Source organism: Aythya fuligula, chromosome 2 (genome assembly GCF_009819795.1).
Source record: "Aythya fuligula isolate bAytFul2 chromosome 2, bAytFul2.pri, whole genome shotgun sequence".
NCBI classification, from domain to species: Eukaryota; Metazoa; Chordata; class Aves; order Anseriformes; family Anatidae; genus Aythya; species Aythya fuligula.
In genome coordinates, this window is record NC_045560.1 from 106646241 (window position 1) to 106672413 (window position 26173).

Genomic DNA, 26173 nt, shown 5'->3' on the forward strand with positions numbered 1-26173 from the left:
AAGACATCATGCATAGACAGAGTAGTAAATTAAAAGACTCAGTTATTGATGGTTGTTAAACAAACAAACAAACAAACAAACAACAACAACAACAACAAAAAAACAAAGAAAAGGGTTCCATTCAAGACTTGTTGAAAACAAAATTAGCCTTAATAACTTGAGTAGGAGACCTTCTTTAGACATTATCAAACAAAGAAAGAAAAGTACACCTTATCAACCAGGTAAATCAAGCTTTCCTTTACTAGTCAGCTCCTGAAGAAGACCTCCTGGTCAACAGGTTTAGTAAAATAGAACAGTAGAACAGCTCAGTTGGAAGGGACCTTCAGCCATCATGTAGATCACTTCAGGGCTAGCCAAAAGGTAAAGCATATTACTGAGGGAATTATCTAAATGCCCCTTGAACAGTGGACAAATGAGTAATGCCAATTTCTTTGGTTTTAGTCTGGAAGTGAACACCCAGACAAACCAGGTTGATTTAGACTAAGATACTGTGAAGGAAATGCGATTTCATAGTTTAAATACTTTTTAAAGAAACCTGTCCCAGAATTACTCCTCGTCTTTGCCCCACCCTTAAAAAAATAGGTGACTCCATACCTTGCTCTGTAACCCATTCCCTGGTTTCCTTTAACAGAAATAGCACATCTGAGATATACACAAAGATATGACACTTTCCCTCTTTGGCAGTCTTTGCAGACTCTGCTGTACAGAGTGCAACTTTATCAGTTACTTTTTCATTGTGTTAATGTTTTCAAAGCCAAGCATCCAAAGCATGCTTAAAAGTAATTGATAATGAACTTCTTAGCAGAGGCAGTCATAAATATTTTATGTGCCTTACTCAGTATATAAGCGTCTTGTTGGTCTGCTATTTAATTTCCAAAAGCAAACACCTTGGAAGTCTTTCATCTTTTAAAGTACAAAAATCACTTACCCTTCCCACTTCTACGAGATTAGTAACCATGATTATGCTGGCTGTGTTCTCATGCCATACCATTCTCCAAAAGTCATATATTGTCTCCTGCATTGGTCCTGAAACAATAAATCAAAGGAAAGGTTACTTTCTGAAAGTCTCATGATTGGAAGCTTGTCTCTGGGGAAGCTTGAGAAATCATGGTTATCCACATATATTCATATCACTATCATCATATTTTTCATTTAGGGTCAATTTCCTTTCTGTCATCTCACCTATCTGCATTTAAGTATTTTTCTCCTGAAATAGTGCTCTGAAAGAAAGTTAGTTCTCTAACATCCAGGTATTTATCTCCGTAATACCCCAAAGTGGAATTATAAAAAATGGATAACATTACTCTTTCTCTTAACAATTGGATGATAACCTAGGGAAGGTGTATTTGGAATGAAATGAGCCACAATGGACTATGTGGCCTTTCCCGGTTTCTAATATTTTTCTTAGTATGTACTATCCATCAAATTACCCCAGCTCCTAAATTGTACTTCCCGAAGTGAGACAGAAGTTATAGTTTCTTGCTGCTGTATATCACTTTGCAAAGCAGCGGGGAAAGCGGTAAAGAACCCTTGTGTGTCATGGCAGTGATGTCCTCTGCTGTACTCTCAGAGAAAAATGTCTCTGAACAACCTGAGCTCTCTTGTAGACACAGGGCTTCTTTCAACATCATGCTGAGACTGGCCACCAGCCCACAGGAGCATAGGAAATGTCAGTGGCAGAAATGTAAAATGCTGAGAACAAGCACAGCTTTCACACGTGCCTGGTCATGTGTGTTTCTAGCCCACGTGCCTATGTGATGCTCCACATGTCTACATGACATCCACTGTGCCACCCTGATTTGAAACCACTGGTTTAAAATCACTGGGCCAATAAAAACAAACAAAAGCAAAATACTATCAAGAACTACAAACTTAACATCCACATTGAATCCATTACTGAACTGCCACATTGCAGTAAGCAATTAGACTGGCATAATTGCTCCTCAAGTGAAGAAACCAACACTTTTAAAGCACTACAAAACCTTACATTGACACATCTGGGTCGTTTGGTACCCAAGTTTTGTTACTTTGGTTTCCATTTAAAAATGGAAACCAAATGGAAATGGAAACCGATTTTACTCCGAAAGTCAAGTACTTACTGAACAATGTAATAATATTATAAGCAAGTAAAACCCAATTCATCAGGCATTTAACATAATTGTGATGTAACTTAGAACTCACGTTTAAGTAAAAGGATGGTAATAGTTTAGAACTTGTGAATTTCTATAAAATATTTTGATTTTTGGCAATTTCAAAACATATTATCATCCACAATTTGCACAAACCATTTTAAAATGTTCTGCATTCTCCTCCTTACTTAATTCTTCTGTTTCTAAAAATGCTGCATATATAGTTCGTTTCACTGTTTTCCCTAAAGTCGGTCAACTTGTCTTTTGTTTGTTTAGGTAGCTCACATAACAGGAGAAAAAGCCAGTTAAAACAATAGGAAGCTATGCCTGTTGGAACACAAGAAATGTCAGAAGCCACAGAGTAGAAATAATAGCAGAATCTAAAAATACCGTTTCTGAAATTACTAGCTAGACTCAAGCTGGTGTTGTGACTGCAAAGCTTGAGACTATTAAAAAAACCCACAAAACAAAACAACAACAACAACAACAACAAAAAAAACAAATCAAACAAACAACAAAACAAAAGAGATGATATTTTTGAGAGATTTAATTTGCAAACATGACAGATTTAAGTCACTCTTTAAGTCAGTCTCCTCCATGTGAAAATCTACAATAAGTATTTTACTTCTACATCAGTGGAATGTACAATAAGTATTTTACTTCTACATCAGTTGGATGTACAATATGAAAGTTGTCCAAGCACAATTTTGGATGCTACAGTAAGATAATTAATATATATCATAGTGAATGTTTAGCTTGCTTGTGCTTCAATAATGTCAGATTCAATATAGTTTTCTTGGCAATTCAAGTCACAACAGCATTACAAAGGTTTTGGACCAACCTCTCCTACACGTAGAAGAAAGGAGGCTATTTTACTCACTGTAGGAAAATGCTGTCTCTGCATAGCTTTTTCCTTCCTCTCAAATCTCAAAAAATATATTCAGCAGAATTACTATTGCTGTCACCTTTGAAGGAATGTAGCTAAAAATAGGATTAGGGAGAGGCAATTTTCCACAGAGTAATGTCCTGGAAGGAGTCTGCAAGTTCAAGACACATTATTAAGATTATTTAAGCTTGATTAAGGACAAAAAATAACAACAGGACGGCTTCAAGAATCCTGATTCACAGCCTGGTTTAATGGAGAAAATCTAAATGGCTCCACTACATTCTGTCACCACAGAATTAAGATTGCTCATCTGAATATGTTTTTCACAAAGCTGGAAGAAAGGTGAAAAAAAAATCCTGTCCACACAGCCCTGTTATTTTCCTCATGCAAGAAGCCAGAATCCTTCAGAAACTAAGGGACAATGTAGCAAGTTTCTCTATGTATTATTTCAGACAGTTTTCTTTCCTACTGATTCTTTTGAGAGAGATGGTTGGGCCCTACTTCGTAACAGTCAGTTCTTTCTGACAGCTCTGGGACAACCGGCAACAATTCATTCCTGATTTTTGTCCTCCACAATCAACATAATTTGTGTTGTGATTTAAAGATTCTTACATTTCAGATCCTTAAGTCACAAATCACAACAGGGCAGAGATGCTAAACACTATTTCCTTCCTAAATATTTTGAGTTTGTCATTCTTCAGAAAGAAAGAAAGAAAAAGATAATAAATTATGAGAGAAATAACATCATAAGAAAAAAGTAATAGCACTTTTCAGGCCAGAGAAAAAGCTGGGCTCTGACAAGTCTTTCAAGTTTGATTCCAAATGTTCTTCTGGAACGTCCTGTTCTGCAGTGCTGAGTATGCTCTTCTCAACCTCACTATCCAATTGATAAGACAATGATAATTAAAAGTGCTTGACAGGATTTCCTACTTTCCTCAAGTATTTTCGAGTGTTTTTCCTGCTTTTTCTCTCCAATTCTTATATCTAGCCTCCAAACTTCTTTGACATTCAGGACATTGAAAGGAAAAAAAAATACCCAAAAACCTACCTTAAAGTCTCAGAAAGTAATTCTTTTCCACCCCATTTTTCTTTTCTTCTTGACATTTTTCAAATTATTTTCTGACATATGAATAAATTATTACTTGTCTCCAGCCAGTATTGAAAAGCATTAGAGGCTCTAGGTAGGGCTGGAGGATTTATTGTCATGAAGAACTGAACAATTTGATTCCAGAGACTCATGGTAGGGAGACAAAGAGCCTATAATTGTTCTAAGTATCAGCTTAACAGATGTGTGCACAATAGGCAGGAAGGTTATTCTCAGCAGTTGCCCTCTTGCGGGAGGAAAAGGTCTGAGGAGAAGGTACTGCGCTACTAAACAGCGAGCCTGTGGCATACCCCATTAGCTACACAATATAGTAGTTGGTATCAAAGATTGCTGCTGTGAAAAAAAGAAATCAACAACATACTGCCTCCTGAAGATGAAAAGCAAAGCAAAGGAAAATAAGAAAAAGAAATAAACCTTGCAACCCCCCAGCTAATTAAATGCATTATCGAAAAAAAAAAAATCAAAAGAAATGATCAGTGGAATATATTACAACCCATAGCTGCATTACTAGTAGTTGTTAGTTGCTGCTGTGGGAATGCCAACATATTAGGAAATGGAAAATCACACAGCTTCTAAGAATGGATTAAACTCTTAAGAAGCTGCTTCTGTACGCAGAGCTTTCTGGATCTGCTTTCTGCTTGTTGTGAGACCCAGTTCCAACAACTGGCATTACTACTGGGATATGTGATCATTTTGAACATTAAAAACCAACCTAGAATTCAGAAAAACAGTGTAAATGTTTAGGAAAAAAAGCTAACACTCAAAGACAGAAGTAAAACCCGAACCCTGAAATGTCCCCAACACTTACTCAGACTGAGGCTTGTAAATCTATGGGCATTTTTAATTTCCTACAAAAGCAAGCAACTTAATGAGCAAATAGGTTCTGAAACCCTTTTGCAGCACAGAATGTTAAATCCTCAGCAAAATGGTTGTTACTCCTGATACCAAATTCAATGATAGCTATTAGAGCTAGAAACATGCAGAAAATGAACAGGTACCTTTACTGCTCTCCCAGGGCAGTGCCATGGGCAGTGATAGACACTAGCAGGTGATGACAGAGGCAATGGACTAACAAGGTGCAAGACTTTTACTGCAGCAGCAAAAGCTGATCCTGATAAAGAGTGCAATAAACCTGCTTCCAGTGAGTATGAGGTTGTAAAATGGTCTCCTCTTCTAGTGGTTACTGCAGTTTCCAGGAGCAATGAGGACTGTCTTCCCTTCTTACTGAAGCAAAACTTACTCCTTGCCTCTGTGACTGCCTACAACCTGTGTACAACCTTGGCACTCTAGTTAATATGGCAACTAGTTAATATACCTGCATGGAGTGAGTTGCTTTTTAGCCCTCATTCTTTATGGTCCCTTCAAAATGAACCTGGGGTGCAATATTTTTTTTTCTTATTAACAAATATGGTTGCGTGGCAAAAAAAAAAAAAAAAAAAAAAAAAAAACAAAATCAATGATTGATTTTGAAAATACACTGTCAAAAAACTGCAAGCCCATTATGTAGCAGAAGTCACTCAACATACTTAAGAAAGAGCAAAATCAAATCAAATAAAACAAAACAAATTACTACGAAAACACAGTACAAGCTAAATAGATTAAAAAGTTGAGGAATGCTCTTTTTCCTAGCAAACCCATTTACATGGGACAAACAAGCTGTTAGTAGAATAACTTACTGAGAGTTTCACAGCAAGAAGCAAAATTACAGGGTTACTAATGCTCTGCCAGTCCAGTGATCTGATTATCTGTAAGTACATGCTATTTGCTCTTTTAACCATGCTAGAATTTGGAGTTAAGAGCAGAACTCCCTTTCAGAAAAAAAGAAAAAAAAAAAAAAAAGTTCTGTAAAATACTGCAGTTAAATGTTATTTTACACTATAAATATCACTGACTGCAGTCAAGAGTACATCTCTCTTACTTGAAATACTTTTTTTCTCTACTGAGTAAGGCAACATGATGCCCAACATTTTATCAGCAGGAATTTATAGGCAATTATGTGATCGTGTAGTCATGAGCACTCAGCTCTGTCAGTCTCTCAGTTACTTTATAAGACGTTCTTCAGTGGTCAGCAGCTCTAAAAACATGGACACTCTTTTATGTGACCAGGTTTAGACTAAGGTATATAAGATTAGGTCTCATTTTTTTATATATATTATATATATATATATATTTTAAAAAGCAGCATACTAGAAAGAAAAGTTATAGATTCTGGTTGTGCTGATTTAGTCAGAACAATGACACCAACTAGTGAGATAAAAAGCTCATTCAGTTTTTTTTTTTTTTTTTTTTTTTTTTTTAATTGCAGAACCACTGCTGTGCAGCAGTGCAGCTGTACGCTGGGGTCATTTGTGCCCTCCCCAAATGAGCTAGTTTCTGAACGGAAGATACTCAGTTGCTGATAATCTGATTTGTCAAGCACAGCTTTTACCATATGCTTGTTAAATATGTATGCTAGCATGTATTTAACTTTTCCTCACCCTTCCAGGAGTTCCTCAGGTAGTGATCACGCAGTCTTTCTGCAATAGCTTTTCTCAAAGTAGGTTTAGACATTTGTTCTCTGCCGTAAGAGATACACTTCAATTGACTTTAATTATTTTTAAATGCTTGTACAAGAGTATGTTTTTATAGGCACAGTATGTGCTTCTACCAATACACTGGATAATTTTAAGGTCTGAGATAAAACTGTGGTTGAGATATCACTAAACCCTGTGGTTCCAACACTCACCAATAGCTACCAAAGGCATACAGATCAGTCCTTCGTGACTAAGGTGTCAGTAAAATAATGACAAAAAAGAATGAGGTCATATAACCTAATGCTTTAATTAATATCCTTGCCAGTCTGCTCAAGAAACCAAAGCAGGGGAGAGGGTAAAAAGTATCCCAATGCAACACATCTATTCACCTTCAGTGAAATCTCCTATAGGCCTGCCACTGTAAGAATTAGCACAGTAAAACACAATAGACACTTGTACTGGCTGAACTTGGCCATAAATGTTTCAGTGTTATTTATTAATTGCCAGTTTCTAGCTGTCATATTTCAGTATTAATTTTTATTTGTCGCTTCTCCATATCCCAGCCCCAGACATTCTGTGCACTGGAGAACCTCAATGAAATTAAACAAGACCCTGTAATGAGCTGAAGAAACACAATCTTGCTTTAATGACTTTATTTGATTTATAGTGTTGATGCAGACTGTGACGGTATACGAAATGCACTTTCTAATTTTAGCCTTACAAATATTAATTATTAGGTAATCTTCAGCAGGGGCTATATCGTAATTATACAGCTATGCTGGCCTTCCTGATAAAGCCTTCCTGGAAATCTCTCTTGCCTTGGAAAAATACAAATAAACAAAGCTGTAGATGAGCTTTCAACAAAGTTGGTACCCATTAAGTATGCTAAGCCAGCAGGCTGCCCAAGCAACGAAGCCTGAGGCAACAGTCACTCTTACGTGAAGCATGGAAAAAAACCTCTCTCTCCATTTTAGACCTCATTTTAGCTGATTCCTCCTCCACGGTGGCAAATTCAGAGATGGGGCAGAAAGAAGCCATTTGTTTGTAAAGGCAGTAATTTACTGATACTGAGGTAGCAAAGAACACCACTTTGTAAGCACCACATTTACCAGGACTTTAATAATAAACAACAACATGTTTAGTTGCTCCTAACACCAACTGTAAACCCCACTTCAGAACATAACGTGTATATCAATCACATGCACTCCCTATATTTGAGTCGTACCTAGTCCTCCATGTCTTCTTTTATTTTATTTATTTATTTATTTATTTTGGCCTTTTGCAGTAATACTACCTTGCAATCCAAAGAAAGAGAACAGTAGGCAGCCACAGTATTCCACAGTAAACCACCTCAGCTAGACTCAGGTGGGTTAATCAGGGCTGAGCTATGAATTTAAAATGTGTTTTTCACGATTTCCTCACCTTAGATGGATTGTCAATAGGAAACAGATCTGACTGAATCTTGTTAGCTTGACATTTCAGGAAAACACTGCTCATAAAGCAAGCTGAAATACTTTACCGGGACAAATCCTGCCCAATACAGCTACTGGCAATGTAGATGCTTTCTACTGTATCCTTCGTTCAGAAAAATGCAGCCTTCTCTCATTATCAGCTAAGGGACAGCACAGTGAATAGTAATTGGCTGATTTTCAAGCACAAACTAAATGCTACCTGCTTCCAGCCAGCCAGTCAGCAAGCACTGCTGGCTGCAGATCGCTCTCTGCAAAAACTGGCTTTCACAAAATGGAATTTTTGAAGTGCTTTCAAGTCCCATTAGCTTCCAATGAGGCTTAGACTGCTAAGTGACTGAGGTGCATGGAGAAATTTTATCTATAGCTCCCATGAGACTGCCCAGTGCTCTGACTGGCCTTCTATACCACCGCCTCCTACATTTAGAGGAGTAAGCACTAGATCATCCACAGGATGAAGAAACAGAGGAGACTGACCTGTAAATTCCCCATCTCTTTCCAAATGTAAAAAGAACATAAGAACATTTGGTTGATAATAAGCCCTTCACAATGTAGAGTAGTCATGAGCCACAGCACCATTGTTTCATGAAATACATACAAATGCTTCATAGATTGCTGAAATTAAAGAAAACCACTAAACTCCCAGTTTAATATGGAGATGTTTCAAAAACAACCTTTGAGCAATGACAAAGCTGATAATTCTAGAGAATTTTTTCTTTGAAATTGTTCAATTCAAAATCTAGATAATCAGCTTTAAAATAGACATTCTATATATGTGTGTGTATGAGTGTATACACACCAACCATTGCCTACAGCTGGATCATTTCTCTTGTTGGCATCTCCTCTGATCCTACTCTGCAGTGCTTCTGTGAGTAGTCAGAAAGTTTTATGGGCATGTGGTATTTATTCTCTGGAATATCACACAGCGTTTTATTTATTGATACAGAACCAACCAGGCTGGAACAGCACACATCTCTATGCATTATTTTGTCTGTGTTACAGTGCCATCTTGAAATCCTAGTCTGGGACTGGAGCTCCACTGTAGTGGGAACTGCCTTGCATATTAAATACAGACAGGGTGTTCATGTCTCTCACAGTCACAGTCTAAACATGCCTGGAGAGACAACGGGAAGCAAGGTAGGGGCAGAATGAATTGGACAGGTTTGGTATAATACCCAGTAATCACAATACGCCAGCTGCCTTGCCCTTTCTGAATAATCCTAACTGCTCCTTCTCCACATTAGTATTTCCACCAATGGCACAAGACATTGTTGCACTTAAATGTGTTGTTAAATCTGAGACCAGGTTTGGCAGGTGCTATTTAAGACATTTTTATAACACTGGTAGCTAATGCTACCAGCTAACTTTCCATCTAATAAAGTGTTACACACTTATTGACTGACATTTCTCTGTGGCTGAATTTCCAATACTAGCTCAGTTTGTTCTGTATCAACAAAGTAAAATGAAAATGTCATATGATTTTTCAAAGAATAAATAGCATGTTCCCATAACACCTTTTGATTACTCACAGAAGGACTGCAGATTAGGAACAGAGCAACTGCTGGCCACAGAAATGGTCCAGATTTATCCAGTTAGCCTTAGATTAGGCAAAGCTGAATGCAATAAAAGCTGTGTACATAGTACTACTGGCTGTGTCTATGTCATCATACCGTTCAAGAAAGTTGCTTTTTCCAGTCTTTTTCTGATCTTTTCTTAAAAAATAATAATAATAAAAAAATAAAGAAATTAATGTTTATCCAGTATAATTGAAAACCTCTTTCATATTATTCGTTTGCTACACAACAGGGATGTTAAATGGTCCATTCTCCATTAACATTTTTTCAGACTACAGTAAATCCAGTATCTTCCAAATTTTGCATCACAGCAATAAGGACAGACCTAGCCCTGGAGGCTAGGTTTTCCCTAGTGAGGGCTATGGGGTTACATGAATAAGGCCAGAGTCTTAAAGCTTTACCTTGCACAGCTTTTTAAGGGAGCACTGCTAGGCAATGACTTGCAGAAAATGTTTTTTTCATTTTTATTTTTTTTCACTATGAAGCAGGAATACTTTGAGTAACTGTACTTGTAACTAGAGGCCCTGATCTACTTTCCAGTGGAGTACACTGGCTACACAGCAAAAGTTGGTCTCACTCACACATGGACTCTCTTTCTCCCTATGCCCTTTTGACATTTAATTGCTTAAGTACAGTCAAGCATGTCAGGAAAACAATAGGGGACTCCTAGGAAACTGAGACACATGCTCAAATTGAATCAGATCAAATAAAAACATGAGATGTTGACTCCCCCTCTGAAGTCAAACCTCTGACTGGAGGATTATTTTAGGAGCCTTGAGCCTAAAACCTGATCTTTGTCAAAGCAGTCCAACAGAAAGTTTCAGTTTAGCTGAATCAATGCTTTCCAGTGTGAAAACTTTAGTTTCTGACTAGTGTATTCTTCTTCGAGTTTCTAATTTGTGTTTTTTCTCAGTAAGGGTGACTTACATGGAAATAGAAATACCTATAAATCACTAAATAGTCCATCTGAGCTTGGGATGACTAACAAATATGGAATTATTTTATGAAAAAAATATGCAGCCTGTAACATTTTCCAGCTTGCAAGTCTTAGGTAATTGATTTGTTGGACTGGGCTCTTCATATCAACTTGTAATGCGGAATCAATTTTGACGATGGATGAGAACTTAAGATCATTTTATCCCCTTCACTAGAAGGTTCCTTAGGGAATGGACAAAAGAACCTAATTAGTCTTTTCCATTTCTACTTTCTATTTTCATGTTGAGTCAATCATAAGCATCGGGACGTAATAAAATCATCACTATTCTTCAGCTCAAAAATATGAGTTTATTCTGGCTACTTGTTTCTTTTATTATTCCCCAAGGAACTTATTGTGAAGGAATGTTACTCATGCTTTTGAGTAAGATATTCACATGCTGTATTCTTTAAACTTGTGCTGGAAGTTTAAGTGTATTAACACGAACAGTCTACCCAGATGAAAAAACAAGACAATTTAATCTACATTAAATCTTAAGTAAAAAACGCAAGCAAAACCTTTTCTTTTTTTTTTTTCTCTCTCTCTCTCTCTTTCTTTCTTTCTATTATAATCCTTATATGTATCTCATGAGTGAGATATACCACTCATTATATATTTTTCTAGTTAAGTCTGGAGAACATTGGTAATTTAATTTCTTCCTCAGTTAGCCTAGTATTTTTTAACTTATCTCAGAAGCCATGGAAATACTGGAAATACTCAAAACCCAACATATCCTAGATGTATCAAGATGCATGTGAAGGTCATTAACAAATAAATGTGTATTGGTTCATTTTTCTTTTAACTTCAGGATAATTATAGTAAAAATTAAATCTGCTTGACAAATTCTCTCAGCACTGTTATTTATTACTACTTTGAGGAGCACATTGGTTATTTTCAGCACTTCATGTAGGAAAGTGCAATAATAATGTTTTAATTCTGTTTTTGGTTATATTTTATGGGGGGATGCAATATGCGATGTATACTGTAAACAAGGAAAGCAATTCTAACATGCGGTCTGGATATATGCTTAGTACAGAAGCAATAACATTAATGTGCTTGCAACAGAATGAGATTTAGCAGAGAGAATTGCCACGAAATGTACATGTGAATATGCAACTGCACAGAAGAATACAGATGCACAGGAAAAGAAATTAATCCAATAAGCTTGTTGTTTTTTGTTTGTTTGTTTTTTCAAAATGGCAGTGCTTCAAAATCACCCTGACTGTCACGTGCATTGGTGGCATTATCAATGTAGAGATTTCAGTTGCCACCAAAGGATACAGAATAAGGAAAATATGACAGGTTTCAAAGATTTTGATATAGTGAAGGGAAAAATAAACTGTGTTATTTGTTTCTGGATGCATTTGTTTCTGAAATACATTCTGTTTGCTAATTTGCTGCATCCTTTTCTTTCAGCAAATGAGAGGACCAAAAGCCTTCTCAGACCTGCTGCTGAGCTTCCTCTAGGTTGCTGAAGACTGGCTGGAAAATAGATTTCATAGACAAAAAGATGCTTTGACTGTGTGATTTTCCTGACAAACTGCATTTCTCTGCTCCTTCTTCTGCCTTAGCATTAGACTCTGTGACTGACAGGCATGTTAAAAGTACTCCATCAAGAGTGCTGGATACCTGCCCCATCAAGTCCAATTTATGGTTGATTCCTTATTGAGGATGGACACCCCATAATCAAACACCAGCTTTTCATAATTTGCATCCCCTAAAAACATGGACAGATGAGGTAGATTTGTAAGGCTGACACTGTATAAATCTTCCTTGGACAAAAAATGGATGCATGGATAGTGCATGATCTCAATAATTAAGAGTTTGAAGAGCAGCTATACCAATAAATGTCAACTTCCTGAATGTCCAAAGTGTGTTTGGCTCACAAAAACAGTTTGCACAGCTCTTGAGTTTTAGAAAGATCATAATTTCCTTGTTTTCAGAACATATTTTATAATCCTATTTTTTAAAAAGACAAATATATTACTTTTCATGAAATGTTCTATTTTCTGTAATACAACCTTGGAACGTTTCTTTTTGCCTACACAATTCATCTATTTGTCTACTTAATTACTGTAGTCTCTCATTTTTTTACTACTTAATTCAGATATGCAAAAGTCTGTCATAGGTATTCTGGACTGACTTCACAACACAAAAATTAAACCAGTATCTTGTCCTTGAGATAGAGTTCTAAAAAAGCTCTGTAGACCTTTATATCTGATACCTGGCTGCTCAGTCTTTGTGTGGGAGAGGATAGAAAGATCATTTTTTTCTTATTTTCCAGCTTTGACAATGGACATAAAAATCAACAGCACTAGGCTCTGCATAATATTGGATCGATCAGCTTTTTTCCTGAGATCATCCTGTTCCACTTTGTCACCACACAAAAACTTCAAGACATGACACACTGCAACAGAGCCTAAGCCAACTTTGGATCTGTTAGAAAACCATGCCAGCTCTGCATTTAGAGCCTTCTATGCTGAATGGAAATCAACAAGGGCAACTCATACTGTGAAAACTACTACAGAGCTGATTAATACGAAGACAGAAAAATATGGAGTTCTGAAAATGTTGAAAGACCAACTGTTCTAACACAGTTATCATTAAATTTCCTACAATAAGCAAAGAGGCAGAGAGAAACTCAGCTATTCTCAGGTACCACAATGTGGCAACTGTTGGAAAGTGCTGACTTTGATAGTTACCAGTTTTTACTACACATTGTGAGAATCACAGAATCACAGAATGGTTTGAATTTGAAGGGACCTTAAAGATCACCTAGTTCCAACTTGCCTGCCACAGGTAGGGACACCTTCCACTATACCAGGTTGCTCAAAACCCTGCCCAGCCTGGCCTTAAATACTTCCACGGATGGGGCATCCACAGCTTCTCTGGGCAATCTGTTTCAGTCCTTCAACACCCTCTGATTAAATAACTTCTTCTTTTATATCTAATCTAAACCTTTTTATTTAAAACTATTTCCCCTTGTGCTGTCAGTACACTCTCTTATAAAGAATCCCTCTCCAGCTTTCTTGTTGGCCCCTCTTAAGCACTGAAAGGCCACTGTAAGGTCTTCCCAGAGTCTTCTTTTCTTCAAGCCAAACAATCCCAACTCTCTCAGCTTCTTTTCATAGGAGAGGTGCTCCAGCTCCTTTATCATCCTTGTGACTTTCCTCTGGACTCACTCCAACAAGTCCACATCCTTCTGTTGGGAACCCAAAGCTGAATGCAGTACTCCAGGTGGGGTCTCATGAGAGTGGAGTAGAGGGGCAGATTCATCTCCCTCAACCTGGTGGTTGTTCTTCTTTTGATGGATCCCAGGATACGGTTGGCTTTCTGGGCTGCAAGCACACATTGCTGGCTCATATTCAGTTTTTCATCCACCAACATCCCCAAGTCCTTCTCTGCAGACTTGCTCTCAATTTGCTCATCACCCAGCCTGTATTTGTGCTTGGAACTGCCCTGGCCCAGGCATAGGACTTTGCATTTGGCCTTGCTGAAGTTCATGGACTGCCTCCCAAACCTGTCAAAGTCCATTTGGATGGCATCCCTTCCATCTAGCATGTCAACCCCATCACACAGGATGGTGTTGTCTGCAAAATTCCTGATGGTGCACTCAATCTCATCATCCATGTCACTGACAAAGACATTAAGTAATACTTGTCCCAGTATCAACCCGTGAGGAACACCACTCATCACTGGTCTCCACCTGAACACTGAGCCATTGACTGCAACTCTTTGCGTGCAACCATCCAACCAGTTTGTTATCTACCGGGTGGTCCATCCATCAAATCCATGTCTCTCCAATTCAGAGAAAATGATGTTGTGTGGAACAGTGTCAAACATCTTGCACAAGTCCAGACAGATGAACCTGAAAAGGTTCGTCTGAAAGGAGAACTTTGTCTCCTTTCGTCCTCAACACTGGTGTAAGTATCAAACTTCAAATGCTCCTGAAAAATTGGGATAGTTCTCATCAGCGTTTGCTGGGAAATGGTAGAAAGACAGCTCTGGTGAATTTGCCATATGGTTTCACAGAATAACCTGTAGATACCACTTCCATATGGAAAGGGTGTATTACTTCTGTATGCATTTCGGTGTGAAGAAAATGTAACTGCTTTGAAGGACATGGCTCAGAACACCTTGCCAATTCAATGCAGCACTCAAGAATGGGTTTATCTCCTTCACTGAAGATGTATGGCTTCAACCACTTTTAATGTTTTGATGATTAGGAAGTAAAGAACACCATTAAACACAGTTGAATCTTCAAGATTAATATAGGGGTACAGAATTCACTCACTTTGTGCATATATCAGAAAATCAGTCTGACTATCCTACACTGTGAAAAAAGACAGCATGTATAAAGCTGAAAAATTGTGTAGAATTATCTTGCTCTGTTGTTTTTCAATTCTCCCTCAAGTAATTTCAAATGCTAATTTTCATCTGGAAGCTAAAACCATGGCAGCAAAAGTTTCTCTGTAAAGATAAGCACGGAGCTTCCACACTGCTGTAGTTCTGACAACTTTCTGCTACATAAAAACAAAAAATGTGCCAAGGAAGTTGAGTACCATTATTCAAAGCAATATTTCTGCTTCAAATGCCTGAAAGGGAACTTTCAGTTCGAAAGAAAATGTATTTTTGTTTCTGAAAACCCTTATTAAAATGTTCACACAACATATACAGTAGTGTGTGGAAGAAAGATGCATTTTGCAGAAAAGAGAAAGAAAATGAAAGGGGTTATTACAGTGGCAAGTTTATGCTGCTGCAGTGAGGACTGTATAAACACTTCCATTGTAAATATTTATTTTCAGAAGTTTGTAACTTGTACTTAAAAAACTTCTGCCTGGAACCTGACTTGATGTCTGTCTCTATAACCAGCAATATAGAAAGTGAAACAGTTCAGTATCTGCTTTACAATTAAATACAGACAAGAAGGTGAAAGGCTTCATTGAGGTATTAAATCTAAAGATGATTTATTTTCGAAAGTAACTTTTTACAGACGTTAAGATATGCTCTGAAGTACTTGCAAAAAACATCTTAGATCATGTTCCTGTGTGTGCTGCAGCAAGCAGAGAGATTCAGTGAGCCTGACCCATGAGGATTATTCAAAAGTCAGAGACGCTGAAATGAATGTACTTCATATATAAAGACATGCAGCTTGCATGTGAGTATCTGCTGTTTCACACATGATTGATCTGCTTGAAAACTAGCCCTGGTAGAAATGGCAATGAGCGATGCTATAGCACTGTATTAACATTCATTTGTCACTCATAATTTACAGTTGCTGGTGTAGTGATGGAGGAAGCATTACAAAACCGTTGATAGAGACTTGCTAGAAGAAGCTAAGTCATAGCTGAATTAACTAGGTGAACTTCAGAGGACAGAGAACATGTAAAAACAAAAAAAGTTTTTTTCTGCTTGGTAATCAGGGTTAGACATGCAAGATCAACAACTGCCATCTGTTAATTATAAAATCTAGCAGTGTGTGTGGAAATAAGTACTGTATAGATATTCAACATACTGCTCCCAGTAAAGGACCTGGTTAAAATTCATTGATTACCTAACTCCTGAAAAATAAAAAGAAAGCTACCAGTAAATTGAACAGATCATAAAAGAGCTTGACATTCTGCTATAAAATAATTTTAAAGAATTATATCCATGGGAACAAGGGATACGTAAAATAAAGCACGGATTTTTAAATTGCACCTGCTTGCTGGTTCTGCATGACCCAATATTCTGGCTTGTGACAAGGGATTCTTTTTAATCATGATGTCTGAGGTGCAGATCCCATCTGTTGATGCCAATTATAGCAGATCACCAAGAGTCTTTACTAGCTGTAAATTCAGTCTATCAGCCACATTATACTTACCGCATAAAAGAAAACTGATGTTACTTTTCCAATCCAAATCGCACACTTTGTGTACATTACTTTTACAGTGGAAGCAAAACATTTTTGATTATTAGTTGAGAAAGCCTCCATTAGGTATGTCTTTTAAAAAACGTTTCTCTCCCTTATTCAAATTAGCAGCAGATTGCTACGAATTCCAAGGTGGAAGACACCAGTCTGTGTGTCAAACTCTAGTTAGTATGGAAGATAATAACACTTTAATAAACAGGTGATTATGCAACTCCCAGCTCTGTTAAAAGCAGATTGGTAATCTATTACAAACTGATTAAATTTGCCACTTTTTCACTTCAAACAATTATATTTGCTCATTAACACTTGATATGTTGAACGCAGCTTAAGAAGAACATAGGAAAATTAAATATCAATCATTCTAACTCCTCAGAGATTTAAAACTGACTCATGTAATGATGTTTTCCTTCAAAGAACAATAGGCATGTGCACCTGTGAAAGATTTGGTGGAAGAGAAAAGGAAGAATGGGAAAAGCTATTTTAAGACTGTTGTAAAGTAGACATCAAGGGAATTAAACACGTAGCTTCACTGTTGTGCTGTATTGATGTGTTTATACATATCTGTGTGAAAATGTGTTCTAAAACAGAGCATGAACATCTTTGGCTGTATCTGTGAGCTATGGTTCACGACAGGCTTACTAGTATGGAAGACACACAGAGGCAAAGTCTTTTTGGCATGTGAAACAAATATCTTTCCTTTCATAGTTAATATAGAGCCATAAAGGAGTTTTAGGGATTATTCACAGTTACCTTAATTATCTTTGCCAAATGCAGAGACTGCTGTGCAAAAGCTTTGTCAAGAAGCTGGGATACACAACTGCATCTACCACAACATTGCAGACAGCCACATATTCTTTACATCATGGAGGATCAGTTGTTTCTACTTCTCTTATTCTCCTTTTTGACTAGACACTTCTCCTTGCCACCACAACAGGAAAAAGGTGTGGCTAAGAACCTGTTGGGACTTGCTAGAGGATCTGGTACAACGACTTTTAGTATAGTATTGCATCCAATACTTGTCTTTAAAACCTAAAGTATAAAACCCTCAAGCTTGGTATTTGTTATTCAAGTATTGTGATGAGTGATAAAGCTGCCTTTAAACCTGCTTCAGATAGGAATGACATACGTTTACCAGAAAGCTGTCAGAAGGATCTGGGGAATGTCCTGATGAAAAGAACTGCACTACACACTGCAAGTAAAATGCCAGCTATGTAACTTTTCATTTTAGGATTCAGCTGAAGGTGAAAAACAACAGCACCATCAAGTAAAGGTTAAATGGAACAATTCACTACTTCTCAGAAAAGGAGACTGTAAAGGCCTAAAGTGAATTAAACACATGCTCTATTTCTGTCCCAGTTTTCTCTCTTGCTTACATGTAGAAAGACTGTGGAATGAGAGATGTGGTGGGTCGGTAACAAAAGTGAAAGATGAAGCACATTTAATGGCTCAAGGTCTAAGATCTCCAATTCTAATTCTGGTCTAAAAGTGTAAGATGGTTGTGAGGCAGTTCTGCATCCTGCCCCACTGTCATCTGAAGCAAGAGCACCTCATTTGGGACTAGCCAGAGCTGAAGTACAGAAAGGCAGAGATATGTTGCCTCCACTGGTAAAAGTAGGGACTGGGGGCTGCAGTGGGGTTTTTGCCCCTCTTAGGGTGCGAATGAATTCACAGTAAGAGCTCTTATTTGACACGGCCAACAGTCACCGAAGACTCATCTTTCCCACCTGTTCCAGCTCTGAACTTGACCAAAAAATCCTTAAGAACTGCATCAGAATGGGCAAATTATATCTTGTTGGTTCTTGTTCACAAACAAACTTTTAAAAGATGGTCTGTAAAATTCTCTCTCTAGATCCTTTTGAAGAATCCCCCTGCAAGAGCAATGTGTCTTTGGGTCCTCTACTAAAACTTGCCAAATAAAGTATTTCCCAGTTCAAAGACCTGAAGCCTAGATATCATTGAATACAAAAATATACATTTTCTTATCACTGTTGACACTCTGAAGTTTACTAAGTGTTTCTACCTTGACTTAATTCTTTTTTCATGAGTAACAAGATATTGAGTAGTTTCTGCTAAAAAGGATGTATTTTGCTTTTCTACACAAAACCTACTTGAATATAAACATAAAGGACTACTTACTTGAAATACGTGAAAATAAGATAGTAACAATTCAGTTTGCTTGCTTTTACCTAATGTTTGAACTATTTTGTCTTGAATACTGACCTCTTAGCTTCTCATAGCAAAAACCAAAGGGTAAGACACTTACCTTGTGTAGCAATGTAGTGATTCGGCCTATGATAACCCTAAAATAAATTGGAAAAAGAATTATAAGCACCTTGTCTGTTGCTATTAGTGAAACTTCATTTAGGGTAGTTTTGAATAAAAATCACAACAATTAGAGTAACATATTAATTTTTTTTTTTTTTTTTTTTTTTTTTTTCCCAGCAGGGGAAGAGCAAGAGAGAAGGGGAAGAAGAAGCAAATGTGTTTTCTTCAAGATATTGAAGTTGCATCCTTGTACATTAGGGGACAGAAGTAATACGTTCTTTAAGTCTCCAGTTGGATCTGCTGAACATGAACAGCATGAAATCCTCTCTAGCACTTGCAGCTAATGGTGTGAGATGTTCACGTAGGCTGATACATACCTTCAAGCTATTGCTATTTATTGCAAAGTCTATCCCTGTTTTAACAGCTAAAGAATGCTTGATTTGCATTCAGCCCTGAGATGGGTGGCAGGATGTTCACTCTGTCCTCTGTGATTTGTTTATGATTTATTCCTGAACATTAGGGCAAATTCTTTGACTAAATGGTTTGGTATGAATACACTTGTTCACCTCTACATAGAAAAAACAAAGCAATTCTTCGTTTCTCTGATGGCAAGAGCAACTTAAACACAAGCTGGCTGTGCAATAAAGTCTAATACTCCATGGATCTTCACAACATTGAATAGGTTTTCAATAGGGAACAATACCACTTTTATTGTATTTGAGTTTATGCTGTGATGGGAGTGTCACCAAAGGTCCAGATCATGCACTAGTATGTTGATAAATTCAGTTATACCACTTTTAATCTTTCTGTAATGGTTAGGCTCCATTGTCAGTCAACAAAGGCAAGAATTTAAAGCTGAAGCTTTCATGCCACTGTAATTTCTTTGTAAAAAAGCAGGAGGGACTGTAGTGATGCAAGGTGGGAAAGACTCAAAGCAACTGAAAATATTTTGAATATTACAGAAAACAACAAAAGTTATAGAACTGAGTTCTGTACATGTCATGGAAGCAAAATCTGGAATTCTATAAATTGAGAACTCTTCGGATAGCTACAGATTTTATTATTATTTTTTCTGCTGTGTGTTATCTAATATCTCTAGTGGCTTGGATTAAATGATTCAGTTTCTCAGTGAAAAAAAAAAAAAAAGCATTGGTAAAAATAGTATATAACCATTGCCCCCCTCTCATTTATGCACAAAAAAATCATAGTGTCTGTGACAGTGACATTCTCTTATTAACACGTTTATTCTGACAACACAGCAACAATAACCTCATGCAAGTGAAAAATAGCATCTGCTTCTGTAGTAGTAAACAAGCATTTCCAATGGAAGCCTGACTAGCAAGATTATAAATGAAAAATGCTGCGTTTTATGCTCAAGTTGCTTTTGAAAGATGTCTGCAAACCTCCAAACTTTGCAATGAAGCCATCTGCTGGGATGAGCGAGAGATTTTTTTTTCCTCACCCATTATGTCTTTTAGGGCCATAGTCTTTCCATACTCCTTCTTTTCTATTCCCCTCATTATTTCCATAAGCAAAAAAGGGTTGCTATGCTGCTATTTTATCAGTATCTATAATAGGCTATTGTGCAAATTCTTCTTCCTCACATTTTTTAATATTTTAGAATGAGAAACAAATCTGACCCAAGAACACGCTAGTAGCCTAAAATGAGAACAATCCTCAATGTTGAAGAAAGCTTGAAAGTTAATTCAAATGTAGCTCTTAAATGTGAACTCTCTCTTTCTTTTTATGACAGAGATTACTCCCTTCAGATTTTAGTGATATGTCTAACTAAATGCATTTCCCTATCTGCCTTTAGCTTCTGGTGAATATGCTACTCCTTCATACAAAAAGGGGCTGAGCAGAAATCTAAGTTTCACTTAATAGTTCATGAGCATACTAACAAACATCAGTAGAAGGAGTTATCCTCAGACTTACAACTTCAGATTGTTAAAACTGAAGTAAACCTACTTTTCTTGTACAGCTGTAGTTCCTCTAGCACTCTGAAAAACATCACTTACATTTCTGTTTCGTACTGGTGACTAAATTTAACTGTGAACCATGACACCATTTTTGAAAGATGTCACTGCTGAACAAGAAATCGTTAGCAGACACTGTTTCTTACGAAGCAACAGTTAGCCAAACATCTAGCATTCCATGTAAATAATAAAATAATTATCTTTGCTATTCACAGATTTCTGACTTTAGAAAGTATTGACTTTCTAATGATTTTCAATTCTACTTTTGAGTTCATTCTTTCAACCGAAAACACCTTGTCTCTTAAAGAATTTATTCTAATGTAAAACATTAAGTTAACACGATGCAGAATGAACAAAGAAGCCACCTTCAATAATTAAACAGCCTACATATTTAATGAAATGTCTTGCTTGCATTAGAAGTACTGGTTAACAGCTGCAGAATATACTTTGAAGGCAACTTAAAAGTGCAGAGATGACAAGAGATTGCAAATCCCTGCATTAGGCATTACAGAGTTTTGTCACATTAATATGCAAACAGCTTTCTTTTAAATGTGGAATGATGCCAAGTTGTTGACAGAAAGTGAAAATAACATTTTGTTAGCCCAGATAAGCACCAGCAGGCAAAGTAGCCATACAGCGTTGCTGGCAAGATTTCAGTCTATTGGCAGTTTGAGGAAATAGCTCCTTTCATTTGCCTATTGACAAAACCTTTGAGGCCTTTTTTTTTTCCTTTAGTGAACACCTAGCTTTCAAAGAGAACACTTTCTGACAATGTTTAGCAACTGATATTAGCTGTGATATCTACTAATACAAATTATGAATAATGCGAGAATAATAAGAGCTGACTCTTTGAACACAATGCTAAGTTTGTTGACTACATCAGTATACGCACATCAATATAATTTCCATTGATGTAATCGGAGTTTGTTTCGCCTTCAATGGGCTGCAATCTCACTCGAGAATGGTCATCTGAAACAGGAACAAATGGGAGAAAAAAAAAGTAATTAAAGACATTCATTAATGAATATGACATAAAAATAAAGTCAAACTACAATCTTGTTATTGGCAACTTCATGATTGTTTTGTTGGCCATGAAAAAATTGTATCAACAACAAATCTTCGTTTTGGTCATTCATGAGGCTTTCCAAATTGTCTCTGATTTTCAATTTGAATGCCTTAAATATTTCTAATTTACAACCCATTGCAATTATTATTATTATATTTTGCCTTGATAACCCCCATACCTTTCGTAAGCAAAATAATTAACATTGTCTAAGTTTTACTCAGTTGGAAATGTTTCTGCCAGTACCCAAAATAAGCTGGAGTCATTCTACAAGACATACTGCTACCTCACAGTTTCTAGAAAAACTCATTATGTTTACAGTAAGGGAGAAAGCAAAATAAAATAATGACAGAAAACACACAGTCAGATAATGACTTTGCCACTGACTTTTGCTCCATGGTGGCCATCTGTATCTATCCAGGAATCCTACCTGTTTGCAAACACTTCCAACTCTAATTTCCAAATTCCAATACAAAACACCAGGGCATGAATTTATTTCTTGTCAGCTGCCTCATTTACTTTATGATGCCACAGCGGTGATTAAGAAATGCTAGAGGCTACATCCGCCTCATAAAAGCTTCTCAGTATGCTGGTAGGGCTTTTTCTTCTCTGAGAATTTGGAACATGCTTCTTTTGGTTCAAAAGTGACCAAGCACAGTGGCTTCTCTAGAATGCTGCACAAGTTGTTGATGAAACAATACTTTAAAGAAATTTAAGGGCCTCATGACAATGATCCCAAGGACGGAGACGTAGAAAATAGTCTCTTTACTGCTGCTTTATTTACAAGTTCCTTCTGCTAATTAGATACCTATATATTATTGTTTTTGAATGGCACTTGTTAGCTGACTTAAAACTGACCACAGACCTTACTGATTGTCATTATTTTCTTGTAAATGAAACAAGCATTAGAGCACAAGAGAAACTGCCACCCATGTTCTCAATAGCTATTTTTTTTAACCTCAGAAAGTCCAAAATAATAACAAAAAACGATGAAAGAACATGAAGGAGTTTAAAAAACATTTTTTTTTTTTTTTCAGAAGTAGCATAATATTTGCCCATGTTCTGGAGGAGGAAGGAGAGGGCAAGTGGTTCTTAGAATAACACTGTTTGAGAATGACAAGTCAGAAGATTTTCAAATGGATGAGTAGGAAAGGAAGAAGAAAATTCTTGATTTCGACCTCTATTATGCTCTAAGTCTCATTGACTACAGATCTCAGAGCCTAGTCTGTTTTCCTGGGATTCCCCTGGGAGAGAGAAAGGGTATACATAGCTGTAAACCAAATATAGTAAATATATTTTTTGCAGTTTTGCAGCTCTAGATTTTGCACACCTAATATATTGCTAGTTTGTTGTGATTATTTCAGCCAACTGTCTTTGAGAATGAGTTTTTCCACAGACGTTGGGATATTCAAATCAATTAAGTTCATCAGGTCATCCTTTTCAGCCTTTTTATTCAGTTTTCAAAGACTAAAAATTTATAGAGATGTGATCCTCCATTACATAACCCATGGCTGCCTGACCTTATCAAGCTACTCTTATTCAAGTGCTGTGCTAGTCTCTGCTTAATTAAGCTATTTATCAGTTTCTTCAGAACAGAGGTTCAGCTCACAGGTCCTTAATTCTAAAAGTCCATCTTACTTAAGAAAGATACTACATTAGGAACTTTCTAATCTTCTGACATGGTTGCTGTTTTTATGGTTTTGGGACCTGATCCAACTTCTATTGAAGTCAACAGACTCCAGAAGTTAAGATAGATTGGATTCATTGTTCATCCACATTTTCATCATTTCATGCATCATTTCTTTAAAAGCATTCTTAGCAGAACAACTCAGGCTAGTAAATATCTCCACTTTTATATTGCTTGGAGTACTTAGGGTCAGATTTAATTGTCCAAAAACAAGCACTCATTCTATTTTACATAGCCCAGGATATACAGATGCACAGATGTCTTAGGTCACCTGAAATGACACTACTATGTTTAGACAATTAAATCCTGTCTTTGATGACTTGTGCATCAATGAATTCCATATTGGGCAAACCAAGGTTAAATTTCCCATTGAGTAACTTCCTAAAAATGACAACTTCCTGTTAGTTCTTTTAGGCTGATTTATACCAATGAATAATACTCAGCACTATCCTTTTTTGTTATTATTATTACTTTGTTACTTCTATTATTTACTCTATTCTTTCCTTGCTATTATTTTTGCTTCAGATTTTGCAAAACTAAGTAAGTTACTTCATAATGTATCTTCATAAAACCTTTCTGCCCCTTTTTTTCCTCACATACATCCTGCATTCTCACTTAAGTTTCTGGGAATTCTTCAAATAATAGACAGTTCAATACCCATTCACTTGCAGTGGAGCTGGAGTGACTCCCTTTTTTATTGCTTTGAAAACTCCAGTTAACTCCTTGGTCCATGGCAACACTTTTTAACCTGAAAAAATTATTCAGTCAACAACAAAAAATTCTTCCTATGTTTATGCTCATGCTTATGCCAAGTCTATGTCTTAGTAAGCCTAAGGGGTAAAAAAGCCAGATATTCTTCAAACGTGTACAATGACTTTAAATAGCCTCTATGTTAATTGTGTAGATTTTTAGGTTATTTTGTTCCTTTCTAATTTAGCTTGCTCTTAACATTCTTTGTAGCTTTTAAATACTCTACTTTCCACTGTTATTTTGTTACCACTCTATCAAATTTAATTTTGCACTGATCACTTAAGCTTTCAAAATGAGTTATGTTAGAATTCATTTGTCTTTATAGAAAGTGATAATAGATAATGAATATGCACATTTTAATCTTGCTTCCATCATGTTACCTACAACATGTGTATGCCAGTCTGAAGACTGTGAACTCTAACAAGCCCCTTGAGTAGCCAGTTGATTAGCATGCCTAGCCAATGACACTTTCTTGGGAAGTGCCTTGCTGATTCTTTGCAAATCAAGCCTTTTAGAAATGTCTCAGCTAAAATGTTTAGCTGCTTTTAAAAGCTGTGATCAATATCCTCTTCTCATTTAGTCAATGTTGAGTTAGGTAAAAATAAATACATAACCCCTTCCTGAAATTACCTGAAGATCTCTCCTGAGGAAAAAAATTATAGATTTTACCAAAATCCATGCATAACACTACACTATTAGGACGGACACAGATTTTTTTCTTGAGTAAAAAAAGATTCATTTAGCATATTCATGCCATTTTTTTTTAGTTGTTAATGAGAAAACACAAAGTCTTTTGTGTTCAATAAAGGAGGAACATGTTTTGTGTAGGGGACTGGACTGTGGTCATGATTCAGCTTGCTGAACAGAGGCTCACAAGTTTTAGCTACTTTCATACAGTGGGTAGGGCATGCTTGTAGCCAATTAAATGCACACCACTTGGGTAATGTAAAGCATGTTGCCATTTTGACAAGCTTGTGCATTGCTGGTAGCTTGGTGCTTTTGTTTTAGTTCCCTTGGAGAACAATAATGACTATAAGCAATAATGTAACAACAGTATCTTGGGGAAAATTTAAACAAAGAGGATAAATGGACAGAAAAAAATACATTAAACTCTTTACAGAAAAAAAATATATATTTAACTGTAATCATATAGCCATAATCTGTGGCATCTAAACTATCTGTATTTTTAATTCTTTAAACACAGCATAAAAAGGCAATTTAGTAAAATGCTTTAAAAGCTAAAGCCAATACTTTAAACAACTATCTGGGATGAATTTTCAAAAGTGGACTGCTAAAACTGTACTCTTAGACTCTAAGCCAAGCAATCATTTATCAGCAGAAAACTACACAAAGTAATTAGACAGTTAACTACTTCATTTGCATACATCTATTTAACAGATGACAAATTGTGGGCAGTTTCAGTCTCTCTTTTAAGATACTGCCCTTTACTCTAATTAATTTTAATTTGTATTTGTATTATAGACGTAAATAGGAAATGTTATTGATAATTCCATTTAACTCTTTCCCTTTGCTAAATACTGATGACATTAAAAGTAAATTGAGATCCAAATGATCACAGTAACATTTGCCCTCTCAGAGAGCCTTCAGTATTACTTGTAATTGCCATTGATTTGTGTATCTAATATCTTTTACTTGTTTTCCCTCTGCTACTCATCACTTCCTTTCCTCAGACATATAGCACTATCAGTCTTCTGTTTACTTCAGCCAAGGGGAGTCAAAGCGAAAGGCAATGTATTATGTGACATTAAAGAGGGGACTGACAAAGCTAAACACTGACTAAGAGAGAAGACCTATTGTTCACAGGCTTGGTTTGGAAATAAAAGTTCTCAAAGGAAGAGTAAACATAAAGGT

At 36.5% G+C, this 26173-nt stretch overlaps 1 protein-coding gene across 10 annotated transcripts in view; it reads right to left on the bottom strand.

Annotated features, from left to right (window-relative positions):
* Positions 1–26173, bottom strand: part of PTPRM (protein tyrosine phosphatase receptor type M) — a 465329-nt gene that overhangs the window by 33429 nt on the left and 405727 nt on the right. For all 10 annotated transcript variants that reach the window (XM_032181299.1, XM_032181298.1, XM_032181296.1 and 7 more), the window contains 3 exons: positions 21694–21770; positions 18824–18860; positions 929–1026 (listed from right to left, as the gene is read on the bottom strand). In XM_032181299.1, the coding sequence (XP_032037190.1) occupies positions 929–1026; positions 18824–18860; positions 21694–21770 (212 nt within the window). The remainder of the gene's footprint in view (positions 1–928; positions 1027–18823; positions 18861–21693; positions 21771–26173) is intronic.